Source organism: Sardina pilchardus, chromosome 18, assembly GCF_963854185.1.
Source record: "Sardina pilchardus chromosome 18, fSarPil1.1, whole genome shotgun sequence".
In the NCBI taxonomy this organism is placed as follows: Eukaryota; Metazoa; Chordata; class Actinopteri; order Clupeiformes; family Clupeidae; genus Sardina; species Sardina pilchardus.
Window position 1 is genome coordinate 16220771 of NC_085011.1, and position 21980 is coordinate 16242750.

Sequence of the window (21980 nt, forward strand, 5' to 3'; positions counted from 1 at the left end):
TAAACCCATGATAAAGGCTGTCGTGTAGACTGCAGTGATTCCCAGTGACATGACACGGTTCTAACTAACAGTTCTAACTAATTCTAACCCTAACCTGTCATGAGAGAAACCAAATGACACTTAATGACAGAAGCATTGTCATAAACATTTATGACTTGTCTGTAATGTTCATGACAGTGTCTTGTCACTCTTATGTAGATGCCCTCAAGTAAAGTGTAACAGATTATTATTAATTTAGGAATAGTACACTCCAATCAGAGAGTACAACCAAAATGTTCCTTATATTGAACCAAGAGGCAGGGGACACAGGAGGCTCATATGTAGGTGTTTCCTTAATGTCTTTTATTGTTCAATTAATCTCAACATGGTCTCAATTGTGAAAATAATGAAATAGCACACCATGAATAGTTTCACTAGGAACTGAGTTAGGGCAAAAACAAAAATAAAACGAAACAAAAGTGCTTAAAAACAACTGAAATTAAGCAGCCACACTTCAATTAGAAGATGTAAACATACATTACACAGGAAATGTGTTGTAGGCATTAGATGTAAAAGGCAGGCATGCATTGGCTTAAGACGAATAGGTCACTCATGTTCAAAATAAACAGTTATGTTAAAACTATGAGCTAAAATAAGTAAAACCCAAACTCGGGTTCAAGACGTGTGATGCAACAGGCACATAAGGAAACCGTATTTTCTCTGTGCTCTTAAGCAAGTGGTGATCTTATGCTGAAATGCTTAATAATAACCAATTCCTGAAAACGCTCCATAATCTGAAAACGCTCCGTTGAGTATCAGTACCAACAACAAAGTTGTACATGTACTTGTGTGCTTGTTTACAATGATACTGCATGCACTCTCACGTCCATTATGTGCATTCAAGGCAATTCATGAGAATGAGTAGTGAACACATGGGGGCCCTTCTCATTCGTCTTTTTATCTATCCTCCCCTCCTTCCTTCCTCGGTCCTCCGGCTCATTCCCACTGATCTATAAAGAACACTGGATATACTATCCCATTGTTGCCGCCTGCTCCATCATTCTTTATCTAGAGCACTGGGAACAAGGACCGAGGAAAGAAGGGAGGATAGATTAAAAAAAAGACGAATGAGAAGGGCCCATGGTGATCCATAGTTGTAGTTCTCTATGGGTGTCAGACAGTTAGTGTTAGTAACATGTAAAGAATCGTAACAGTGTGCACCATAAAAACTACAACCCACTTTTAAGGGCCTGAGTTGTAGTGCTGCAAGCATGATTGAGAGAATGTTCGCTGACCTTGAAAAGTAAGAGACTAACTAAAAGAATAGCACATGGATAGGCATGATTTCATCTCCAACACAAGTAATAAACATTAATATACACTCAGAGGTCTAAAAAAAAGTGTCTGGAATTTTACACATTTTTCTTCTTAGAACAATCAACTTGTCAAAATAGTTTCCAAATATAGGATACAAGTAAACCGTATGTGTAACAGAACAATCCACAATATCTCCATGACATGAAACATGATTGTACTTTTAACTTCCTGTTTGAGCCTAGACTCAGGACGGCAACAGGGTTCTTAGTGAAGCTTTCGGGGTGACCACAGAAGCAAACTCAAGCGCCAAGGTGTCTCCGTTTTGTATCAATTCAATCAAATTCTTTGTTATCGATTTTTACTACAGCTGAAGTCCAACGGAAGTACCTTCTAGGACTTGACTGCTTTCCCTGCCTTCCTACAGTTGAAGTTACATATTGTGCAACAGGTCCCCAAATGAGTGATCATTTAAGCCCTACTTCTAACCACGCACTTCAACTCACCATTCATGCCTGTATAACAATTTTTTAGTATTTCTGTATGGATTTACCGGTCAGCTATATTCTAATTATTTAAAATATATACAATTAATATTAAACAGTTAGAACAATTTCAAAGCTATTTGGCACGGAATTTCCTGCGAAGTTTCAGGCAATTCATGGTCTGACTATACTGTATTTCAGGGACACCAACAACATTCATATAAAAATACCTTTAGGAGAAAAGTATACCCGATGACTTCTCACCGGGTGGCTCTCTTCCGTGATATGTACCATATATGACTATCAAACATTTACATTTTCAGTAAAAGCAAATGAAATACTATGGAGCTGGAGTGTTTTGAGTGGGCTAACAGCAATACACTTAGAGGAAGAATTTAGCAGGAGACTGATCCCTTTCTCTTTCTCATTCGGAGAATGATTCTCCGGTGTCTCGGTAAAAATGAATCGGTTTCGTTCGGGATTCTTTTCAGGTAAACTGGAATTAACCAGTCATTGGTCCCAAGTTACTGCCGCTGAAACACAGCATGCAGAATCAGCTACTCTACTAGGAAAAAGCTAAACTTTAAAAGACCTTTGGATCTCTAGTATTTGAATAAGGCACAGTCGTATGCTAACATCCTGCTCAAAGTTTATGGCCATTAGCCTAGTATACCTACCATACAAACATATTGCACAGATGAGCAGCCAAATGCACGTAGGTCATTTGTTTAAAAAAAAAAAAAAAAAAACAGAAATCTAAAGAAAAGGCAGAATTTACATACATATGTAGCTATGTCCCATTGATGTGTAGGAATCATACCCTGGTCTAGACCATAAGTAAAGCACAACTTGGGTTACCTATCAGAACTGGGCACGTCATTGTGTACCATCATAGATAGGCCAGACTTATTTTCTGAAATGCAGTACCATTTACAAACACCAGGCGGAGGCAGAATCCCAACCTGCCGCTAAGACAAAAACTTTCAAGACCGGACTCACCTGCTGCTCATTCACAAAGATCAAAAGAGGTGGAGAATTGTGACATATGTGGAGTAGGTTAGCAGCAATGCTAGGAAGCAGACTACAGTCAATGCTAGCAATGCTAGATTAAATAGGTTCAAAGGGAAAGCAATATCCCTCCAGGTTGTTTCTGTTTTTTGATCTAAGTGAAGGCCCTCACCACATCTTCCGGTTTACTGAAGTGAGATTTATGTCTCTACTTTCATTGCATTCTTGATGGCTGGTCAGGTCAGGAAATAAACTAGTCTCTATAGATAAGCCACACTTCGTTAAGACTTCCATCTCTCTGACCTGGCAGCCAAGACAGGATTATTAGTGTTATTATTTTTCTTTTTTTTTTAAGAAAGGGCCATCTTATTAGATCAGCCTGCAGCCACCAAAGGGGTTTTTACTTTTCTTGGTCCTCTGCTTATTCGGTCGCAAGTTGATGACCTCTCGTCCGTTCAGACTGCTGGAGTTCTGGCTTAAGTGTCCTCCGCTTGTCGTGTTGAAAACCCCTGCAATAAAATCATCATGACAAATGGCAATTACATCACATGATCATAACAATTAACCTGGTTATGCTGGTGCTGGTGCTGGTGCTGTCCAAGCCTGTAGTATTCAGTACAGTAATTTCCCGCATATAAGCCGCATTGTGTATAAGCCGCAGGACAGTGTTTTATGCCAGTTAAAAGAAACAAAACATCATATTAACACCATATTAACTGTCCCCGTGTATTAACCTCATAGCTGAAGACATTTTCTAAAATCAATGTATAAGCCGCGGCTAATAGTCAGGAAATTACGGTAAGCATCATGCTGTGATAACATAACATACCAATAATGCAGAAGGGAAGTTAAACAGGTTACTCTTCTCCTTTAACGAAAGCAGAGAGGGTTAAAGCGGAGCGAGAGGCGCAAACGTTGGAACATTTCCGCGTTCTGTTTTCGCAAAGGGGAGGGGGGCGAAATCCCCCTTTAAGCAGACCTAGAAAGTGACGTTACATTCGAACTGAACTGAGATCGATATCCCACTATGACGACTTTGCGACACGCCTCTTTAAACAGACAGAAACTGTTCGAATTTAGCTTCCATAGAGATGCATTATGTTGCTCTATCTTGTCAGTAATGAAGGATCTTTGACGAAAGTATCCGACTCTTCATTAAGGGAAGCCTTACCAATCTTATTGCTTGTTGAGTGCACCTCAGGCTCCTCAGCTGACTGCTGCTTGAGTCTTTGAAGATATTTTTCAGCCAGATACTTGAAAACTGCAGTTAAAGTTGGGCAGATTCATGAAAAAAAATGTGTTAGTATGTTGCATGTACACTTGGATCACATCTTAGAAGTAGATGTGCCACTCAACACACAACACATACATACTTTGGTAAATACATTATACATCTCATTAATTTAAGTATATTATATATAAAGATATTTATGCATTTAGAGGCCTCTCTTCAGTTATTTCTGTTGTTGTTGACAATGGTACAGTAGGTTGTGGGGTGGGGTGTCTACATGCATTCACTCACCTTCGTTGACATTGAGGTCCTCCTTTACAGATGCCCGGTAAAATCTCAACTTGAGCTTCTTGGCGAGACCCTCGGCCTCCTCACTGCAAGCATGGATGACAGATATTTAGCAAACACGGCTATACATGATCTTTCACCAAGTGATGGTCAGGGCTCACGAGTGAAAACTGAAACCGAAGACCTGACTCCCCAGGATAAACACATGACAAATGAACACACATCAGGACTTCAAGAACCCCAGAAAATCTTGCACTACCAAAAACAAAACAAAACAAAAAAACACTTTATCTATTCATCATTCTTAACTCATTGGCTGCCAGCCATTTTCAGTGCAGAGCGCTCCATACTGCCAGACGTTTTACAGCATTTTGACTGTTTTTCCCATAGACTTTATGTAGTCTATGTTTTTTCCAAGATCCACCGAACGGTGAGCTTTATGACTATGTAAACACCGAAGGTACCAAATGAAAGAGTAGACTCTCTTCTTTCACCAGGAAAAAATGGTTTGTTTCTATCGTTTTCCGTTCTTTAGTAATCGTCAGTAGAACACGGGTTAGTTTTGCTTAAAACACCTGTTTTTGACCAAAAAATGGAGAAAACGATCTTTTTGTGAAAATCAACTTTTTAACGTTAGCGTTTCAGTAGTATGTCAACCACGATTGCACTGTTATCTCATCAGACTCGTCAAGGTTGCTAGGGACTCTGATGGTCGCTATAGACTCTGAACAGGACGGTAGACTTAGCAAGCTAGCACTAGCAAAGTTGTTGTTAGTCTAGCAATATCCAATGTAAATGGATCATACCGTTCACGTGTTTTCCATCCTTGATGTAAGAAGTAAGCATATTTATTCCCTGCACCGCGTGCAAACTAGATCCACTGTGGTCGATCTTCAGTGTGTTAGCTTGTTGTATGTCTCTACATGTGCACTCTGCAGGCAGATACTAATCATCCAAATGGCACTGCTTCCATCTAGCAGTTCGGATCACTAGTACAGTCTGTTTACAAGCCTAAAACTCTGCCAGATCGTTCCCAAGCCCACCCATGAGCCCTCCCCATTGAAAAATGTCTATTGACGTCAATGGCAGTCAACACAGGTGTCTAAATTGACATTTAAAGACGTCAATGGCAGTGAATGAGTTAAGAGTTCTCTCCAGCAAGATTTCCAGATTTAGTAGACTTCAAGTGGACTAGTTGAAGACAAAAAAATTAAATAAAACAAAATAAAATAAAGTTGCTTACTTTTTTATCACCGTGTCATCCAAGAGGTCAATTTTGTTCTGCACCAGGACCGTGGGGATGTCCCCCACCTCCATCTCCACCTTCTCTCTCCAGCTGCTGATGGCCTCAAAGGAGTCTCTGTCTGTGGTGGAGAAGACCAGCACACAAGCCTGGGCACCTGAAACACACACACACACACACACACACACACACACACACACACACACACACACACACACACACACACACACATGCATTTAAAGAAACGCTGTTTTTAATTAAAGTTTGGGAACTACTCTAGCCTGGCTAGCACCTACCACTTCTCAAATGAGACGTGGTACTGGCAACCAGACGTTCATTTTCTCGTATTTGAAAAAAAAAAAAAAAAAGCCCAGATGATCCGTTCATTGGGCGCCACGGATGTCTATCAAATGCGTCTGAGCATAGCTCATCATCGTCTTGCTTTCCCCCCATGTTCTGATTGGTCCCCTATCTCAGGCAAAAATTAGGGCAGTAGTTTCCAGACTGCCTTAGCAGCATGACTGAAATCGCACGCAAGGCAGCATGGGAACACCCAGGCTAGAGCTACTCTGGTAGACATTTTCTTTTGCTTTACCCTCGTATGCTTTGTCCTGCACCTGGCCTAAAACACAACCCACCGGTCATGGTCCTCAGATTAGAGGCAGGTGGCAAACCTTCAAATAATCCCAATCCCAACATTTAGGATGATGATCTCAACCATAATCTATAATCTGTGATGCTCTAACATCACTCTGCTCATTTGATTTAATACAAAACTATAACTAAAACAGACATGCCAAATTGCCATTGTCACTGCGCATCAAGTTATCCCCAACATACATGGGGCCCTGGTTAGCAAAATGGTAGTGACCGTGGTGTGTGTCAGTGTCCGGTCAGTCTCACCTCTGTAGTAGGCCTTTGTAATGGCGTCAAACTCCTCCTGTCCGGCCGTGTCCCACAACATCAGCCGCACGTCTTCATCGTTGACTCTGGGAGGGGGAAACATGAGCACGTGGACATATAAGGCTTTGGCCAACACAGTCCTGTGCTGGTATCACAAAAGTACCGTAATTTCCTGACTATTAGCCGCGGCTTAAACATTGATTTTGCTAAATTTCTTCCGTTATGAGGCTAATACAGGGGGGCAGTTAATATGCTGTTAATATAGTTTTGTTTCTTTTAACTTGCATAAAACACATTTTTTTGGGCGGTTAAATGCGCTATGAGTTTAATTCTCCGAGCCATGTCGTACGACTAGGATGTAGTGGAGGTATGGTGTATGGTTGAGCTACTCTGATGTATTCTAGGGTAGTTGACACCCATCAACAAGTGCATTTCTACACAGTCATCCAAGCACACAGAGAGCTGGAGTACATCAGTCTAACTATTCTCATTCTCTACTCATTACTACGAGCACTTCTACAACAGGACAGAGCAGGGACAGTTGTGTGGATGAGAGACTGGAACTGGAAATGACCATGGGCACCATAGGATCTAAACTTGTTATGGTACCATGCTTTCTGCTGCTTGCACAATGCTGTCCAGCAAAGAGACAAAGTGGACACATCTCTGAGGGATGTCATAGTGACAGATTTGGTACAATTACGAAGTTCTGTTACAACTGAGGGACTTAAACATGGCGCCACCTACTGTATCCTCTTATGATTAATGGGCATCCATTGTTGTGTGGATTAAACTAGGCGATGGAGCACAATGCTTTTGGAAAGTGGTTAGATTTGTCACAGTCAGACTGTTTGAAAAATGCCCAAAACAAACACTAAGTAGATTTTTGTTAGACTATTAGAGTATTGTTAAGTAGAAAATCTCGCTGTTACAGCAAAATGTCTCATCGGAGGATTTCAACACATAGGGTGCCTCTCATTTGGGCTTTTATACGTCCTCCCTCGCTCCTCGGGCCTCGATCCTCACTGATCTACATAAAGAATGATGGGACGAAAACAATGGGATAGTCTATCCAGTGATAGTTATAGATCAGTGGGAACGCCCCTCGAGGATCGAGCATCGAGGATCGAGGAGGCATGTTGAGAAGCACCCATAGTTCTCATGCTTTCTCAACCAGGAATCCCTAAACTGTGTGCATGTAATTCATGTTCCGGGATTCCCCACCAGATCTGACCCAAAGCGACAGTAAATCTCCTGAGTGAAAGAGATGGAGAGAGAGAGACAGGGAGAGAAAGAGAGAGGGAGAGAAAGAAAGCGGGAGAGGGAGAGAGGGAGAGAAAGAGAGAGAGAGAGAGAGAGAGAGAGAGAGAGAGAGAGAGGGAAAGAGAGAGAGGGAGAGGGAAAGAAAGAGAGAGGGAGAGAGAGCGCAATCCTTGCCCCTGGACGGCATTCCACTCACATCTGTTTGGCATACAAGTGCAGGAGAGCAACTAACTCAGACGACCTCAGTGTCTGTGCACAGGGATTAGGAGCGCATTTTCCACATAACTCTGCTGAGGTCTGGGGTGGAGGCTGCACTGAGCAACGCAACACATCTCTCTCTCTGCCAGCGCAAGGCCTGGTCATCGGGGATGCTATTTAAGTCGACGTGGAGGTTGACAACAGAGAAGAAAACATGGATCAGATCATCACAAGGAATGTGATGATCTGAGGCTCAAAATGGAAGAGATGAACCATAGATAGGTATGCTTCACTGTAACTAACTTGAATACTTCAAGCACACACACAAAAAAAGACACTATGGGTGACTCTCAACATCCCTCCTCGATCCTCGATGCTCGGTCCTCCAGGCTCGTTCCCACTGATCTATAACTAACACTGGATAGACTATCTATCCCATTGTTGCCGCCCCACAATTCTTTATCTAGATCAGTGAGGACGAGGACCGAGGAAGGAAGGGAGGATGTATAAAAGACGAATGAGAGGCACCCTATGGGTCTGTCCTAAACGGAAGGCAGCTGTCTGCCGTCGCGGCTGCCTTCAGCTCTCTAACTCTGCCGAGTCACTTGCTGTGGCGAGCATCAGGGTACCAGCTACGAATTGTTTCGGACAGCCTAGCAAGATAGCAACACAGAATGCCGTTGCCAGGATACCAGAAAGAAGAATAACGTATTCGACTGCGGCAACAGCTGCTCACAATTTAATAGAATTTTGGACGTTGAAGGCAGCATGAAGGATACATCTACACTGCCTGTAAAATTCAGTAAAAATGAAGGCATCTTAGAAGGCAGCATTTCATAGGATTATTTGATTGGGACATGCCTCGATACCTCGCTCCCTTGTTAGATATCTTAAAAGGCAGCATTTCCCCCCATACTGGACACAGCCTACATGTACATGTAATTACCTATTATCTATACCAATGCCTGAACTCTTAGTCCTGTTATTGGTTAGTCAATGCACCTTATAAAGGTGATCAGAATTATTCTGTCCATGACTTAGTGGGACTACTACAGTACTAGACGATGAAGAAGCCATTACAATGAAATTCAACTCAATTGGAATGGAAGGGGCATATCCTAGTCATCATATTTGCTATCCATGGTTCTGGTGCAATATCATGAGTTCTTCAAGTGGAAAGAGGCCCATAGACAACCCTGTTCTAGTATTGTCCTGTTTCTGCAGTGCTAACTCTCGCTGTAGATCTGAGATAGTTCTGTATTATGGGTTGCACAATATATCTAGAAAGTGATGCCAAAGAAGTCTTCCTAAAGCACACCTTCATTTCTAAATCTAGATAACATCTGTTTCCTTAACTCCAACCCAATTTGAATTTCAACTTTTAAGACAACAGATGCTTTTTTTTAATAAGGGTTTTCCAGAGTTAAAATTGATTCTATTTGAAATGCAATGAGAAATTTTAAAAAGTGGCTTAAGTAATAATATGCACTCTCTTATGTAGGAAGGGTCGAAATATCCATGGAAAAAATAAAGTTATATATAATTAAATGTATAACATATTTAATTATAGATAATATATATTATATTATTATATAGATTTTGTTTGGGACCAAAATGTCAATCAGTACAGTTTTGAGTAATAACAAATATATTATATACATATACAAATATAAGAATATATATTTACTATAAAATGACCATATAATTGAGGCTTGGGGCAGTGTCACTATGTCAAAGTAAATTGCTCCCTTAAAGCCACTGATTAGGCTACAAAATATAACTATATGTCTATGCTACTATGATGAGAGGTACCTGGAGACAAAGTATTTTTCTTTCATCTTTGTAAATGTAAAGAAAGGGCAGGTCTCTGGAGTCAAGGGACAAAAATCAATTTAAGAAAATCTCAGCAGACCAGACATCATCATAATATCATAATGTTATTGTAATACAATAACAAAACACATTTGAACTCAGAGTGCCTTGGTTTGCAGAGAATTGTCCTCTCTTCTTCTTTTTCCATAAACATAGAGACTTACAGGGGAGCTACACCAGATGCGTAAGTGAAGCCTTCCGTTCGCGACGCGTATGTTGCAGCCGGTCGCAGCAGTTAATTATCACTGTAGTCAATGGAAGTAGCTACACCAGACGCAACAGTGGCGCATACATTCTAAAAAAATAGACCCATCTTCTAAAATGGATTTTACGCGGCACGAACGGAACGCTTCACTTACGCATCTGGTGTAGCTCCCCTGTTATACAGAATCCCCTGCTTACATGATCTGGCGCTCCAGGAAGTCCACTCCGATGGTCTTCTTGTAGTCCTTGGTGAAGATGCCCTTGCAGTAGCGCTGGATCATGCTGGACTTGCCCACCGCGCCGTTGCCCACCACCACCACCTTGATGGCCACCTCCATATCCTCTTCCAACATGGCTACCTCCTCCCTCCTCTCCCCTTATAGCGAACTTGTCTTGGGTCCTCCTTCTGACGGCTCTGTGAGGTCACCGTTGGATTGCTCTGTTGAGGCATTAAAGACATGAGAGAAAAAAAAAATTAATTAACTTTACCGGCATGTTTATTTATCATCAAGTACCATTTACCATTTCCAGTGCTGTTTATAGACTACTTTATGAAAGACAGAGGCTCGATGCACTTTACGACTCAAATACGAACGGTGATGCTTTAAATGGCGCAAGATTTGCTTTCTTGTTCATTCTGCGTGTGTACTTTGAACTAGGACAGCTTTCCTCTCCTACCATAAATTCTTCCATTGCTAGGTGCCCATATGTTGCTGCAAGGTAATTAGCCTGAAGCATCCACACATACTAAACAAACACACACTGGAATTTCAACTCTTGTCCACATCATCTCGCTCAGTCTAGGCCTCATTTGTTTTCATGATGAGGGAGGCAGTGATCTGTGTTTGTAGGTGTGGTTCACAGGGCACAAGTTCAGAAAAAAAAAAAAAAAAAGAATAGATTCCAAGGTTGAGGTCATAACATTCCGCTGGGTTATGGAGGATGAGCCACAGAATTTTACCACATGAAGCCAAATTCCGCTTCCGATTCCAAGCCACAAACTAGGCGTTGCACATTTGATCACCATGTCACTGTCTCCATCTGTTCTGATTCCGAGCAGAAACATGGACCAGGCCTCACTAGTTCTGGAATAACGCAGCTGTCTACTTCTGCTCCCCCAGTCACTGACAGGTGGTGGCAGCTGATTTGACAGCAGGGCAAAATGTGAGCGGCCCTGGGCTGTTGGAGAATGTCAAAGAATAATGTATGGAGAGCTGCAGCCGTATGCCAATTTACTTGTACAGTGGAGGAGAATTTGAGGAGTTGTGAGAAATTAAAGCGACAGGAGGAGAAATAAGAAAAAAAAAGCTTTGCTGGTCTTCCCTCAGCCACAAAAACAACATGATAACAGCATCTGCAACGTCTCTGCTCCAATACAGCAGCTGTTCGGAAAAAGTTTTAGGCTCACAAACACAAATTCTGTTTTTTTTTGTTTTTTTTAATGACAGTCTAGAAGACAACTTCTTGATTCAGAGCATTCTGCTTCAAACATGCCTACATCTGACCTGACCAAGACCAACAACGCAAAATAGCTTTCATCTAGATGAAAACCCTTAGAGTCAGTGAAGCCAGATTGGGTTACGGGATGCAGTGGCTCCCCTCAGCCATCTCTCCCTATGAGCGGTAACTGAATACAGTGATACAACCTCACACAACAAAGCTTCCACGCGAAAGCACCACCAGAGTGATATCCACCCCTAATAGCCCTTGTCTATTGGCAGGGAGAAACGTAATGTGTAGTCGAAGAATTTACCTACACCACACAACAGTCTGGTTGCAGCTGCCCTGGCCTGTAAACTGAGAGCCCCCGTGTTTCCGACTTCCACAGAAGCTGGAGGTGGACACGGTGCTGGCTTCAAAAGGCTTCTCACTTCACAAACATTCCAACAGTGAACTGGATCTAGGCCTGATACTAAAATGATAAACCATGATAATATGACAATACTGATAAGTTCATTATAATTCTAATTAATAATAACTACTAAAAGAAACATTATTAGTGATAGCCTAATAATAATAATTTAAATACTTGTGATCTACCAGGTTGGAAATGAGCGATTCTGTCTTCTTGCATAGTTTTATTGCACTACCTCTCAATTCTAAACATATGAAATATACTTACATAGACCGAAATACTAACAAATGCATAGTGATATAACAGCTGTCAACAGTATAGCTATTCTTCTAACATTAGCAATCCACAAGTGATTTGTTCAAACCCAGCTGGTTCGGTCACATGGGCTAAAAACTTGAAAGCGCAATAGTTGCCAAAACGGATTCATAACAATGACATAACACTGACTGCATTACATAAGCTTGCAGTGTACTTTGATTATCAATTGTATTGTTGACATGCCTCGGTTCTCTACACTGTCAGACATTTCTTTGATACACGTCATTAATAAAGGCGTGTAGAGGGAGGCATACCATTTCTCCCAATAAAAAAAATGGACGTTTAAACAATTAAGTGTTTATAGGCACAATAGACAGGTCTTGTTTAGCCTTGATTACTACACTAAGTATTTGCGTGGGATTTGCTATTAATAATGCTGTCCAGTCACAAACTTGACCACTGTAACCAAGACATACACAAGCTCCACAAATACAACGTGGGGGAGGGTATGCATGCGTCCTCCCGTCTTGACCATAGACTGTAAAAGATAGGTCTTGACACGCTGATAAATGCATACTGACACAAAGGTGAGCCCATCAAAGCATATATGCCAGAGGAAAGCCCATTACAATGGGCATACTACATTTCGAACATACAAAGCATAGATGTTGAATTGCTTATAGTTTCTTTGCACAACGCATTTCTGCAACTCCTCACAGCATTCGCCACTGATGAGCTATTAATCTTTTCCCCTAATAATGCTCTGGGCCCAGCCATCTCTTCAGAGCAAAGGATCTTTTTTATTCATTTAACAGGAAAGCGAACTTGTTTGCAGCTTACACTCCCATTACCAATTCGAAAACAAAAACACTGATGAAATAGCTTAATTAATGTAACATTGTTGGCATTAATGAAAAGAGTCAAGTGATTACCATGAATGCATGCCACTGATTTAGCATTTAAAGATAGCTGATAGATAATCTAAGCAATCAGTTAGCTGCCCAGTTAAGCTAATGTTAGCTGCCACTTGTTGTAGGCTAATTCATTTTATAGGCATAGCTGAGAACTGAGGCAGTAAAGGAAAGCTATGCTAGCTAGCCAAGACCAGGTTAAAGCTAATTATGTTGGCGAGCAGCGACTAGTGAGTCTAGATTTCAATTCACTAACACACTGCTGCCTCATTGTGTCAACAAAACCATAGATGTTAAGGAAACGTTAGCAGAAAAAAGTGTGCAAACACATCTTATAAACTGTAACGGTAATGTCAGTGGAAAAGCTCTCCTCTCAGCGCCGAAGTATTGCATCTTACCTGCATGAACGTTACCGTTACTAGCTACTTCTGGATCCGATGAAACTGGGGCTGCTACGAAAATTCGGAATGGAAAGTTGCTTACAGACACCCTGCAGACCTGTCACGTGTATTTGTGCGTGACAATATAACTGAAATGGAGAGATTTTGCCACGTTAGCTACTGTCAGCTTTCTATCTAACTGGGATCACTGCGATCTCAGTGGTGGAAGAGAGATGGTTATACGGCCTCACGATAACTGGCCCTTTCGCATACGCTAACGTTACTGCTACTGCTCCAGTTGTTAGCTAACATTAGCCCTCCCAAGCTGGCTAGCTCATTGTGGATTCAATCCAGCTCACAACTCTCTTGGGCTTCATGAATGACAACAATGCAGCAAAGAGTTCACTTGGCAACATCCACCAAATATACCCGTTAACAATTCAAATCAGCGTACAAAGTAAAATGACTACTACTAACAACTAAACAATTCAACATACACAAAATATCGATAGTGCCCATAGCCTCCCTTGGTTACTGATCGCGCATCCCTCTCTTCCATGTAGATGACGCGAGGGCGCAAACGTTGCTGTGGTGAGGAGTTTCAAAATTGAAGTCCAGTTCATAAAATGGTAAAACTTTTAATGCGGTGGTTAATGTGAAGATAAATATACGTTCGTATGTTCCTTGTAATAGCATCAGACAATAAAAAAAGCAAATGTTGAATTAAACAGATATTTAATTGAACAGTGGGGGGATTTCATGGTGAGGGAGAACCTTGCAACAACACAGTCGTTTCAACAAGTCCTGTCTATATTCATCAATGGAATGAAATAAGGTGGTATGGAAATCACTATTTATATAATACAATAAATAGCCTACAAAGACAGAATTAAACAAACTTCAACTTTTAATATCGGAAGTCTGTCCCTCAACCAACCTGATTGGTCTGCCGGTTTTGCGTCATTCTCCCGCGTTTTGCTTGGATTGGCAACCTGGCGCGGGACTTTCAGTCAAAGAGGAAGGAAGAGTCATTACTGGGATATTAGCATTCGCAACAATTGTATTGGTAATTACTTTATTTCTTATATAGACACACACATTTTCTCAGTATGCGATAACTCCGATTTTCATGCGATGTGATATGTTATTACTGAGGCTATTTCACGATAAAGCCTTTATACAACCTCAGGGTTATGCTAAGTTATGCTAAAAACAAAACCAGGAACGTTAACTATGCTGTGTAGGCTATAGCTAGGTAAGATTAAAATGTATCTTTATCATTCAGCTATCATGCATCCTTGCCTTTGCCATGATTAACGTGACATCAATTAATCACTGTGTATGATAGCTAGTGATGTGTTTTGCTAACTGCGTAAACTTACATATTATGTGAACTGACCCCTTCAGTGAAAGTGAACAGGGTGACATAGCCTCCTAACGTTACAACAAAATATTTGTCGAAAACTTACTGTGCTAACCCAGAAGACATTTTCGACGTGGGCAGTTTGTTGATCAGTTTGTTATTAATATTTTTCAGGTGTGATCATGCAGTTTTCCAACAGGAGAAGAAAACTTTTGAGCAATCCACAAAATGAACTGTACGGACATTGTCTGCAGTTTTACAGTCAGTCTCCGACTGAAAACATCTCGCTTGCCGAGTTTGAAACCTTTGCAGTGGAGAGATTGAAACGTAAGGAGCCTGGTACCGCAAGTGTCTGTGTTAATACATCATTGAGACAAGTAACTTTTATTTTCTGTCAGTTCAAATGTTTCTTTAGTGACCAGTCTTGTCAGCCTGTCGTTGAGATTGAAGCTAAATGAAAAATGCATTTATAACAGTTCTGTCATTAATATCCCACAAACCATTGCAGTCCACTTGACACAATGGTTTCCTTACTTTTCATGACAGTTTCATGATTGTTTATATATTTGATCAGCTGTGATTTTCAATATAATTTCATAAATCAGACTCTCATCAGCTGTTACATAGCTTCCCTTTAAACGTTGTCTTCACATTTAAACAATTTCAACTTACATCCTTGACCCCATGGGCCCTGTCTCACTCGTTGGAATAGACTGACTCAAAAGGCAATACTGCTGTTGAGTTGTTGGTTTTTATTGCATTGCATGTGCAACACGTACAGTGTTGTAATATGTTTGGCAGATGAAATGGTAATGCTGATCTAATTTAACTGGATTTGTGTTGTAGTGCTGAAGACCGTGGAAAACCTTGGTGTGAGCTATGTGAAGACCACTGAGCAATACCAAAAGAAGCTGTTTAATGAACTCCTCAATTTGAACTTCCCTTATAAAACAGAGGCTGTAAGTATTCTAAGTAAACCTTTTACAAGTGTCATATCATCCAGAAGCATTTTATTTTTTGACATGAAATAAATCTGGTTGCTGTGATTTTCCAACTACAGTATTAGCCATGACTTGAACATTGAACATTTCTTCAGCTATGAGGCGAATACACAGAGGCAGTTCATAAACAGTCTGTCTAAAAAGCGACAGTTGGTTATCCACCTCATTCATTAAGCCCAACTTCAGTTTTATTCATCTTCTGTCCATTCTGTTTACATTATAAATTACTGCAGTCTTAGCTATAACATATGACTGACAGAAAAACATGTACGTTTAATTTTACACGGCCAAGGATGCATCAGGCACTGTGTACCATCACATTATAGATCAATACATTGCAGCTTAAGCCAGAAACAGAAAGCTGTATTTCTGAATACTGAAGTGTCATGGCAATGCCCATTGTGTGTATAATCAAGCAAATGCTATGCTGCATTTCAAATCAGGTCTGTTGGATCATTTCTCATTAGAAAGAATAGATACAGTAACATTGTCATAGTTGGGTAAGTTACAGTTATATTAGGCTGAAAGCCTCTGACATACTTTATGCTTTGAGGTCTGTATGCAATATTTTTTTTAACTAATCAAATTGTATCTCTTTTGTCCACATGTTACACATTCTTCTAAGTCACAAACAGTCTCAAACAACTTTGTCAGTCTCACACTAAAATGATTTGCCTGCTGGTGGAGTTGAAGCACTTTTTTTTTTACTTTATTTTCTACCATGACAGGATGACCGTAAAGATCAAAATGGACTGACTGAGTTTGAGAAGAGGCGAAAAGATCACATCTCCCATTTCATTCTTCGCCTCGCCTACTGCCAAACGTATGCCCATTGTCTTCTATGTTTCACTTGTGTTAGCAATGTTGTGAATTGGACTTCCGCTAATGACGGGGTGCTGAGAGGCTGCTAGATACCAACCCTTCTGTAGATAAATCCTTAAAGCTTTCAATTCTACCCATTAAACAGAGGCATTTCTGGTTCTTATACGCCTATTGTACGTCGAAAGCAGACTCCTCCTGCCTAAAAAAAGCAAAGCATGTTGTGAATTGTTTTGATAGATTAATGAAGGTAAAATGAATCAGAAATGTATCTATCTGAATGTGTTTTAACCTGAATTGGGTTTTTATAGCATAGCTAATGATGTGCTGCGTTTCCTTCTTTGGCAGCGAAGACCTGCGACGCTGGTTCATCCAGCAGGAAATGGATCTGTTCCGGTACCGCTTCAGTGACCTGCCCGCCAGGTACAAGACTGAGTTTCTACACCGCAACAATCTGCAGTATGATACGGTAAGAGTGTAAGAAAATGCAATTACTGGCTTGAGTTTGAATCTTATGAAATTAAGGTAGAATCCTGTTGACAGGTTTGTGTATTCACAGTTTTAAAATTTCTCGGTGGTGGGTTGCACACACATACTGTAGAGACATCAAAACGCTATGCCCATGTTCCCCACATTCTGCCCTGAACCATTTACATTGGTGTGTTTCCGCCTCTGTGACTACCCTCGATAGCGGAACAATCGGGGGCAATTCTAACCAGGCATTCCGTCTCACTCTGTGCTAAAGGGACAGGCGGGACGTAGCAAAGGTGAAATAGTTATGGAAACAGACGCCAGCGTAGGAGGGTCATAAACAGTTCCGTTCTGGAGCTTTAAAAACAGTCAAAGAACCGTTGCTTGACATGGCTTCAGATTCAAATACCTTTGACTTAAGAGTATATTTCCTAGTCTCTTCATCCGCACGTGGGTCCTTGAAGTGGGAGTTTATGAATTTGAGGAATATGGATAATAAAAGCGTCTTGTCATTTTGTCTGCAGCACTCTGTGAAAACAAGTAATTGTGGTAGCGTTGGTTCATTGAAGTTGTTCTACTACAGCTATTCCGTTGAGCTAGATACTGTAAAATGGCAAAACCGCTACAGTATGAAGCTGACCACAGCTAGCCACTTAGTCCCAGCTGGCTCATGAAAAAATACTGGACTAATGACCTTTATGAGAATATTTGGTGCCATTATTGAATTCACATCAGTTGGCCATGCATTTGTTTTCACCAAATGGTCCCAAACTAGAGGTGGCCCTGATATCCGAGATGTTGATTTTTTGGGGGGGAAATAGACATAAAATAGAGATGAGTCATTGAAAGTCTTTGAAAAGTCTTTTTGAGTTAGAAAAGATGAGAGGCCATCACTGTAACACAGCACACTTGAGGAATGTTGGTAAGCGTTCAAACCGCCAAGCCTCCCTTTTTTCAACATCATCTTGTTTGTGAGCAGCTGTAATGATAGCTGCCATAAAGATGCAAAAAAACATCTGTGTTGTAACTGTAATTAAGCGTGATCTGTGTCTCACTATGGCATGTGAGTATTTAGAGGAATTTAGAGGAATTGGACTTGGAAGGTCCTTATAAAGAAGGTGTTTCAGAAGGAATAGGAATCCTGACTCATGTAGTCATGTATGGAATACACATAAAACACATCGTTATAGGTGTTTAGCTTTGTTGGAATGGTCAGGTTTCTGTATTGCCACTTCAGAAAATTACCGGTCATTCTGTAGGCAACAGTAGGGCATGTCGCACACTTCACATGTGTGTCCAGCAGGGGGCAGTCTAAGAACAGCTGCTCTAGTGTTGTTCTCGAGGAGTTCAGGTGAAGTCTTTGAGTGGGTTGGTCATTTTCTGTTTGCATCAGCACAGAGGTATTATTTATCCTCCACAACTCATAATCATAATATATAGACATTCAGGTAGATTATCTGCACCTTTAGTACTTGAATAACTAACAGTGCATCCGATTAACAAAGTCGTAACACTAGAATTCCAACATTAGAGATTTCTAAATCTATACTATAAATGATGTCAATAGTATTATAAAATGTTTGTGTACAATTTTCAGTTATTTTCTTTTTACTTGCCTAGCTGTCTGTGTACCAAACTAAAATGTTATCCATGGTCCAGCACAGCAGAAAACCACCACTGTAACGAGCAGTGGGAGTTGAACTGGAAGGGCTAGACTGGGTCTCATCGTTATTCTAACCGTGTACCAGATGGAGCCCTTCTTGTGAGGGAAGTGGCATGATGCATGGCTTGATATTGTTCATCGTTCTCCCCTAAGGCGAAAAAAAAAAAAAAATGGAGGAGCTGCATTTGGATGGAATGTACATAAATATTTGAGCAGCGCTCCTGTGATGTGTCTGTCTTTTTCCTCAGGTGTAACGTAGCTGCCACAGACAGTGCAGAGCGACCCTTAACTCAAAAGGCCCGGCTACTAGTCTCCCATGCCTGTCAGGCGGATCACCTTGCCATAGCTACAGCCTTTCACATCCAAGCCAGCCGTTTAAATGGCTAATGACTAAGACCGCTTGAAGAAGTGGCGTTGATGACTGTGAAGAGAGCTCTAAAGATTGAATAATAATTTCCCTCCTATACCCTTCTGAATTGGCTGCATGTTTTAGAGCCTAATAAACAGTAATACTTTTGTTGCCCTCTCCTCCCCCTTGACAAAAGACATACTAGTTACTGGACCCAGTGTTCATTTTATTTTATTTTATTTTATTTTATATAACAATGAAAAACTCTCAGAGAAACTTGGATAGCTTTAATCACTTTTGTGCAACGTTTTTTGTTGTTGCTCTGATCTATGCTGAGCCAGCTTTAGTACTGATCAGACGTATCCTATTTTAGAAACTCACATATTTATTTTCTTTTTTTCCTCCATCACCAGCTCAGTTTGGAGGAGAAGAAAGCCCTGTCGGACAAGCTCATCAACTCCAGCTATGGAATCAGTGGAACCATGGTTGTGGAACAGGACTTCTATAAGGTGAGTCGTTTGCTGTGTGTTGCACAACTCTTCCGTTAGGTTGATAAGGCATGATCAAGACATGCAAAGGACCAGTACATGGATTAAGCCTAGGCTTAGACTTAAAAGGTAGTCTTAATCCATATATAGGAAAATGGGCCAGTATGTTTAGAATTGCCAGTGTAAGTCTGTTGAAAGTTGAAAACAACTTTACATCCAATGGTGTCAATTAGAATACGAATACGAATACGAATACGAAAACGAAAACGTTATTGTCCACAGATTGAAAATTTGCTTTCGGTTTCACCTGTACAAGGATACATGAAAGACAGGACATTACAAAGAGTGCATAGCCAAGACAGACAAACACAGTCAATACATTTCATGAAAAAGTAGCATTGCACTGGTTGGCTTTACAAAGTAGCCTATTAAATAAATAAATAAGTAAAAACAGTAGCCTAATTAAAATGCTTGCCAATTCTGTCCTTATGTGTGTCTTTATTGCTATAAAGACATGAAATAAAGGACTGTCATTTTTTACCCTCTGCGTTTTTAGGTGCCTTTCCAGGATGCGCTGGATCTGGTACGATCCAGGAAGGTGTTCTTGAAAGGGGGCTATGCATACATCCCCCACCAGGACATCATATCCATCGTCCTCAATGACTTCCGCACAAGGCTCTCCAAAGCACTCGCGGTAAGCCACCTTCTCATCCCATTAGCCTGGGAACCAGCACAGGTGCTGCATTTCCTGAAGTATATTTTATGGATGCAGAGCACACACACACACACACACACACACACACACACACACACACACACACACACATAAACAACCACATGCTTGAACAGAATGCCTCTCTTGAGGTTAGTGAATGAACATTTGTTTACAAGTGTGGCTCGGAGGTATTAGTGTGCCTCGCTATTTGTAAAATCAACACATTCTGTTAGATGGATGCGTCTGCCTCGGCCCAATCATTTATTCATTAGAATTTGCATGTGACAAACTGTAATTCTCATTCTCGTGCCTGCAAGCCATCCGTCATGGCTCAAGGATAACGCAAGCGTTTCTCTCGCTGGCCTAGATAGAGGGGGCGATTCCAGATTAATGCACTAATCAATACCAATAATAATGCCGCAAATTAAACATGGCGTTTTGTCTCGTCAATACACTAATTGCTAAGATCTCAGTCCGCTGAGTGTGTCTGGGAGAGGAGATTCAATTACTGCCTGATACACAGCCTAGTCCAAGTCTTGCTCTTTTTCTTGAAACCTGTGAATTGAGGTGTCATCTTGAAAGGGAATCGCACATCGATATCGACCCTTTCGTTTTACCCTTGCGCAGCCAGGCCCAGGCAAATGCACGATTGGTTTGTCGCCGAGCAGCAATTGAAACATCATCAGGACATCACAGTTTTTGCCCTGAGTGTGAATAATTTCTCGTTCAGATAACTGGCTTCAAGTTCACAGCAATGGTGGTTTTCTCTCAGGGAGAAACCCAGTATAGGCAGCTCAGCAATGAAGACCCCCCCCCCCCCCCCCCCCCCCCCACCCCCATCTTGTGAGGGAGGATGGCGATAACCATAGCGATAGTGATGGGGCTTTTGTGTGGGAGACCAAGTCTTGTTCTGTGATTGGACAGCCTTTGGATAGAGATCCGCTCCTTACTATCCCCAGTTTTTGTGTGATGGGTGTGGGTGGAGAAATAAGAGATGATTTGTCCAGAAAAAGCAGTTTGTCGAGCCATCGGTCATTGCTGGCCTGCCTGAACAGTGATCACAGCCCCCTGCAGTGACTGCCCCCTGCATCACAAGAGAGTGTGTGTGTGTGTGTGTGTGTGTGTGTGTGTGTGTGTGTGTGTGTGTGTGTGTGTGTGTGTGTGTGTGTGTGTGTGTGTGTGTGTGTGTGTGTGTGTGTGTGTGTGTGTGTGTGTGTGTGTGTGTGTGTGTGTGTGTGTGTGTGTGTGTGTGTGTGTGTGTGTGTGTGTGTGTGTGTGTGTGTGTGTGTGTGTGTGTGTGTGTGTGTGTGTGTGTGTGTGTGTGTGTGTGTGTCTAAAGCCGAGCTGGGCACTCGAGCGTTACAAAAGCAGGACGGTGTCTTGACGCGGCTGCTCAAGCCTGAGGATCTCAGGAAGAATGCAGGAAAACCACTAAAGCATCACTTGCTTTCCCCGTCACATGATCACTCTTCTCTCATGCATTAAGATCACCTTCATGAACAGCTGTGTGCTTTTACGCCCTGGTGGGGATTTTTTCTTCCTCTTTTTTTTCTCCCCGCAAGGTTATTTATATTAGGCAAGGTAACGGGGCATATCTGTAAACATCTCACAGCAGTGTGTTTCTGCAAAACACACATGCATTAAATATGCATTCGTCCACATTTGCAAATTGCCTTTTTATTTAAAGAGACTTTTTAAATGAATTCATTAATTAATTGA

At 41.3% G+C, this 21980-nt stretch overlaps 2 protein-coding genes across 4 annotated transcripts in view; one reads left to right on the forward strand and one right to left on the reverse strand.

Annotated features, from left to right (window-relative positions):
* Window positions 1-314: 314 nt before the first annotated feature.
* Window positions 315-13966, reverse strand: rab23 (RAB23, member RAS oncogene family). 3 transcript variants are annotated; one of them, XM_062518939.1, is made up of 8 exons: window positions 13574-13877; window positions 13411-13464; window positions 10187-10427; window positions 6452-6537; window positions 5549-5705; window positions 4309-4391; window positions 3958-4047; window positions 315-3295 (listed from the first exon to the last, which is right to left on the reverse strand). In XM_062518939.1, exons 3-8 carry the CDS (start codon window positions 10339-10341, stop codon window positions 3156-3158), a joined length of 711 nt encoding a protein of 236 aa, XP_062374923.1. In that variant the 5' UTR covers window positions 10342-10427; window positions 13411-13464; window positions 13574-13877; the 3' UTR covers window positions 315-3155. The 3 variants fall into 3 exon arrangements, with proteins under 3 accessions (XP_062374923.1, XP_062374924.1, XP_062374922.1); XM_062518940.1 differs by having other exon boundaries at window positions 315-1055; window positions 3191-3295; window positions 13411-13877; XM_062518938.1 differs by lacking the exons at window positions 13411-13464; window positions 13574-13877 and adding an exon at window positions 13890-13966.
* Window positions 13967-14346: 380 nt separating this feature from the next.
* prim2 (DNA primase subunit 2) overlaps window positions 14347-21980 on the forward strand; it is a 74009-nt gene continuing 66375 nt past the window's right edge. Inside the window, exons 1-7 of the mRNA XM_062518941.1 lie at window positions 14347-14458; window positions 14930-15082; window positions 15602-15714; window positions 16485-16579; window positions 16924-17044; window positions 19472-19567; window positions 20103-20240. Of these exons, the coding sequence (XP_062374925.1) occupies window positions 14938-15082; window positions 15602-15714; window positions 16485-16579; window positions 16924-17044; window positions 19472-19567; window positions 20103-20240 (708 nt within the window). The 5' untranslated portion in view covers window positions 14347-14458; window positions 14930-14937. The remainder of the gene's footprint in view (window positions 14459-14929; window positions 15083-15601; window positions 15715-16484; window positions 16580-16923; window positions 17045-19471; window positions 19568-20102; window positions 20241-21980) is intronic.

What these genes read in the sequence shown, in the direction of transcription:
- rab23 (XM_062518938.1), bottom strand. Translation starts at nt 10,341, where the DNA reads ATGTTGGAAGAGGATATGGAGGTGGCCATCAAGGTGGTGGTGGTGGGC. An exon ending in GGACCTCAATGTCAACGAAG is followed by an intron (nt 4,048 to 4,308) that starts GTGAGTGAATGC and finishes CTTTAACTGCAG; the next exon opens with TTTTCAAGTATCTGGCTGAA. An exon ending in CTCAACAAGCAATAAGATTG is followed by an intron (nt 3,296 to 3,957) that starts GTAAGGCTTCCC and finishes ATTTTATTGCAG; the next exon opens with GGGTTTTCAACACGACAAGC.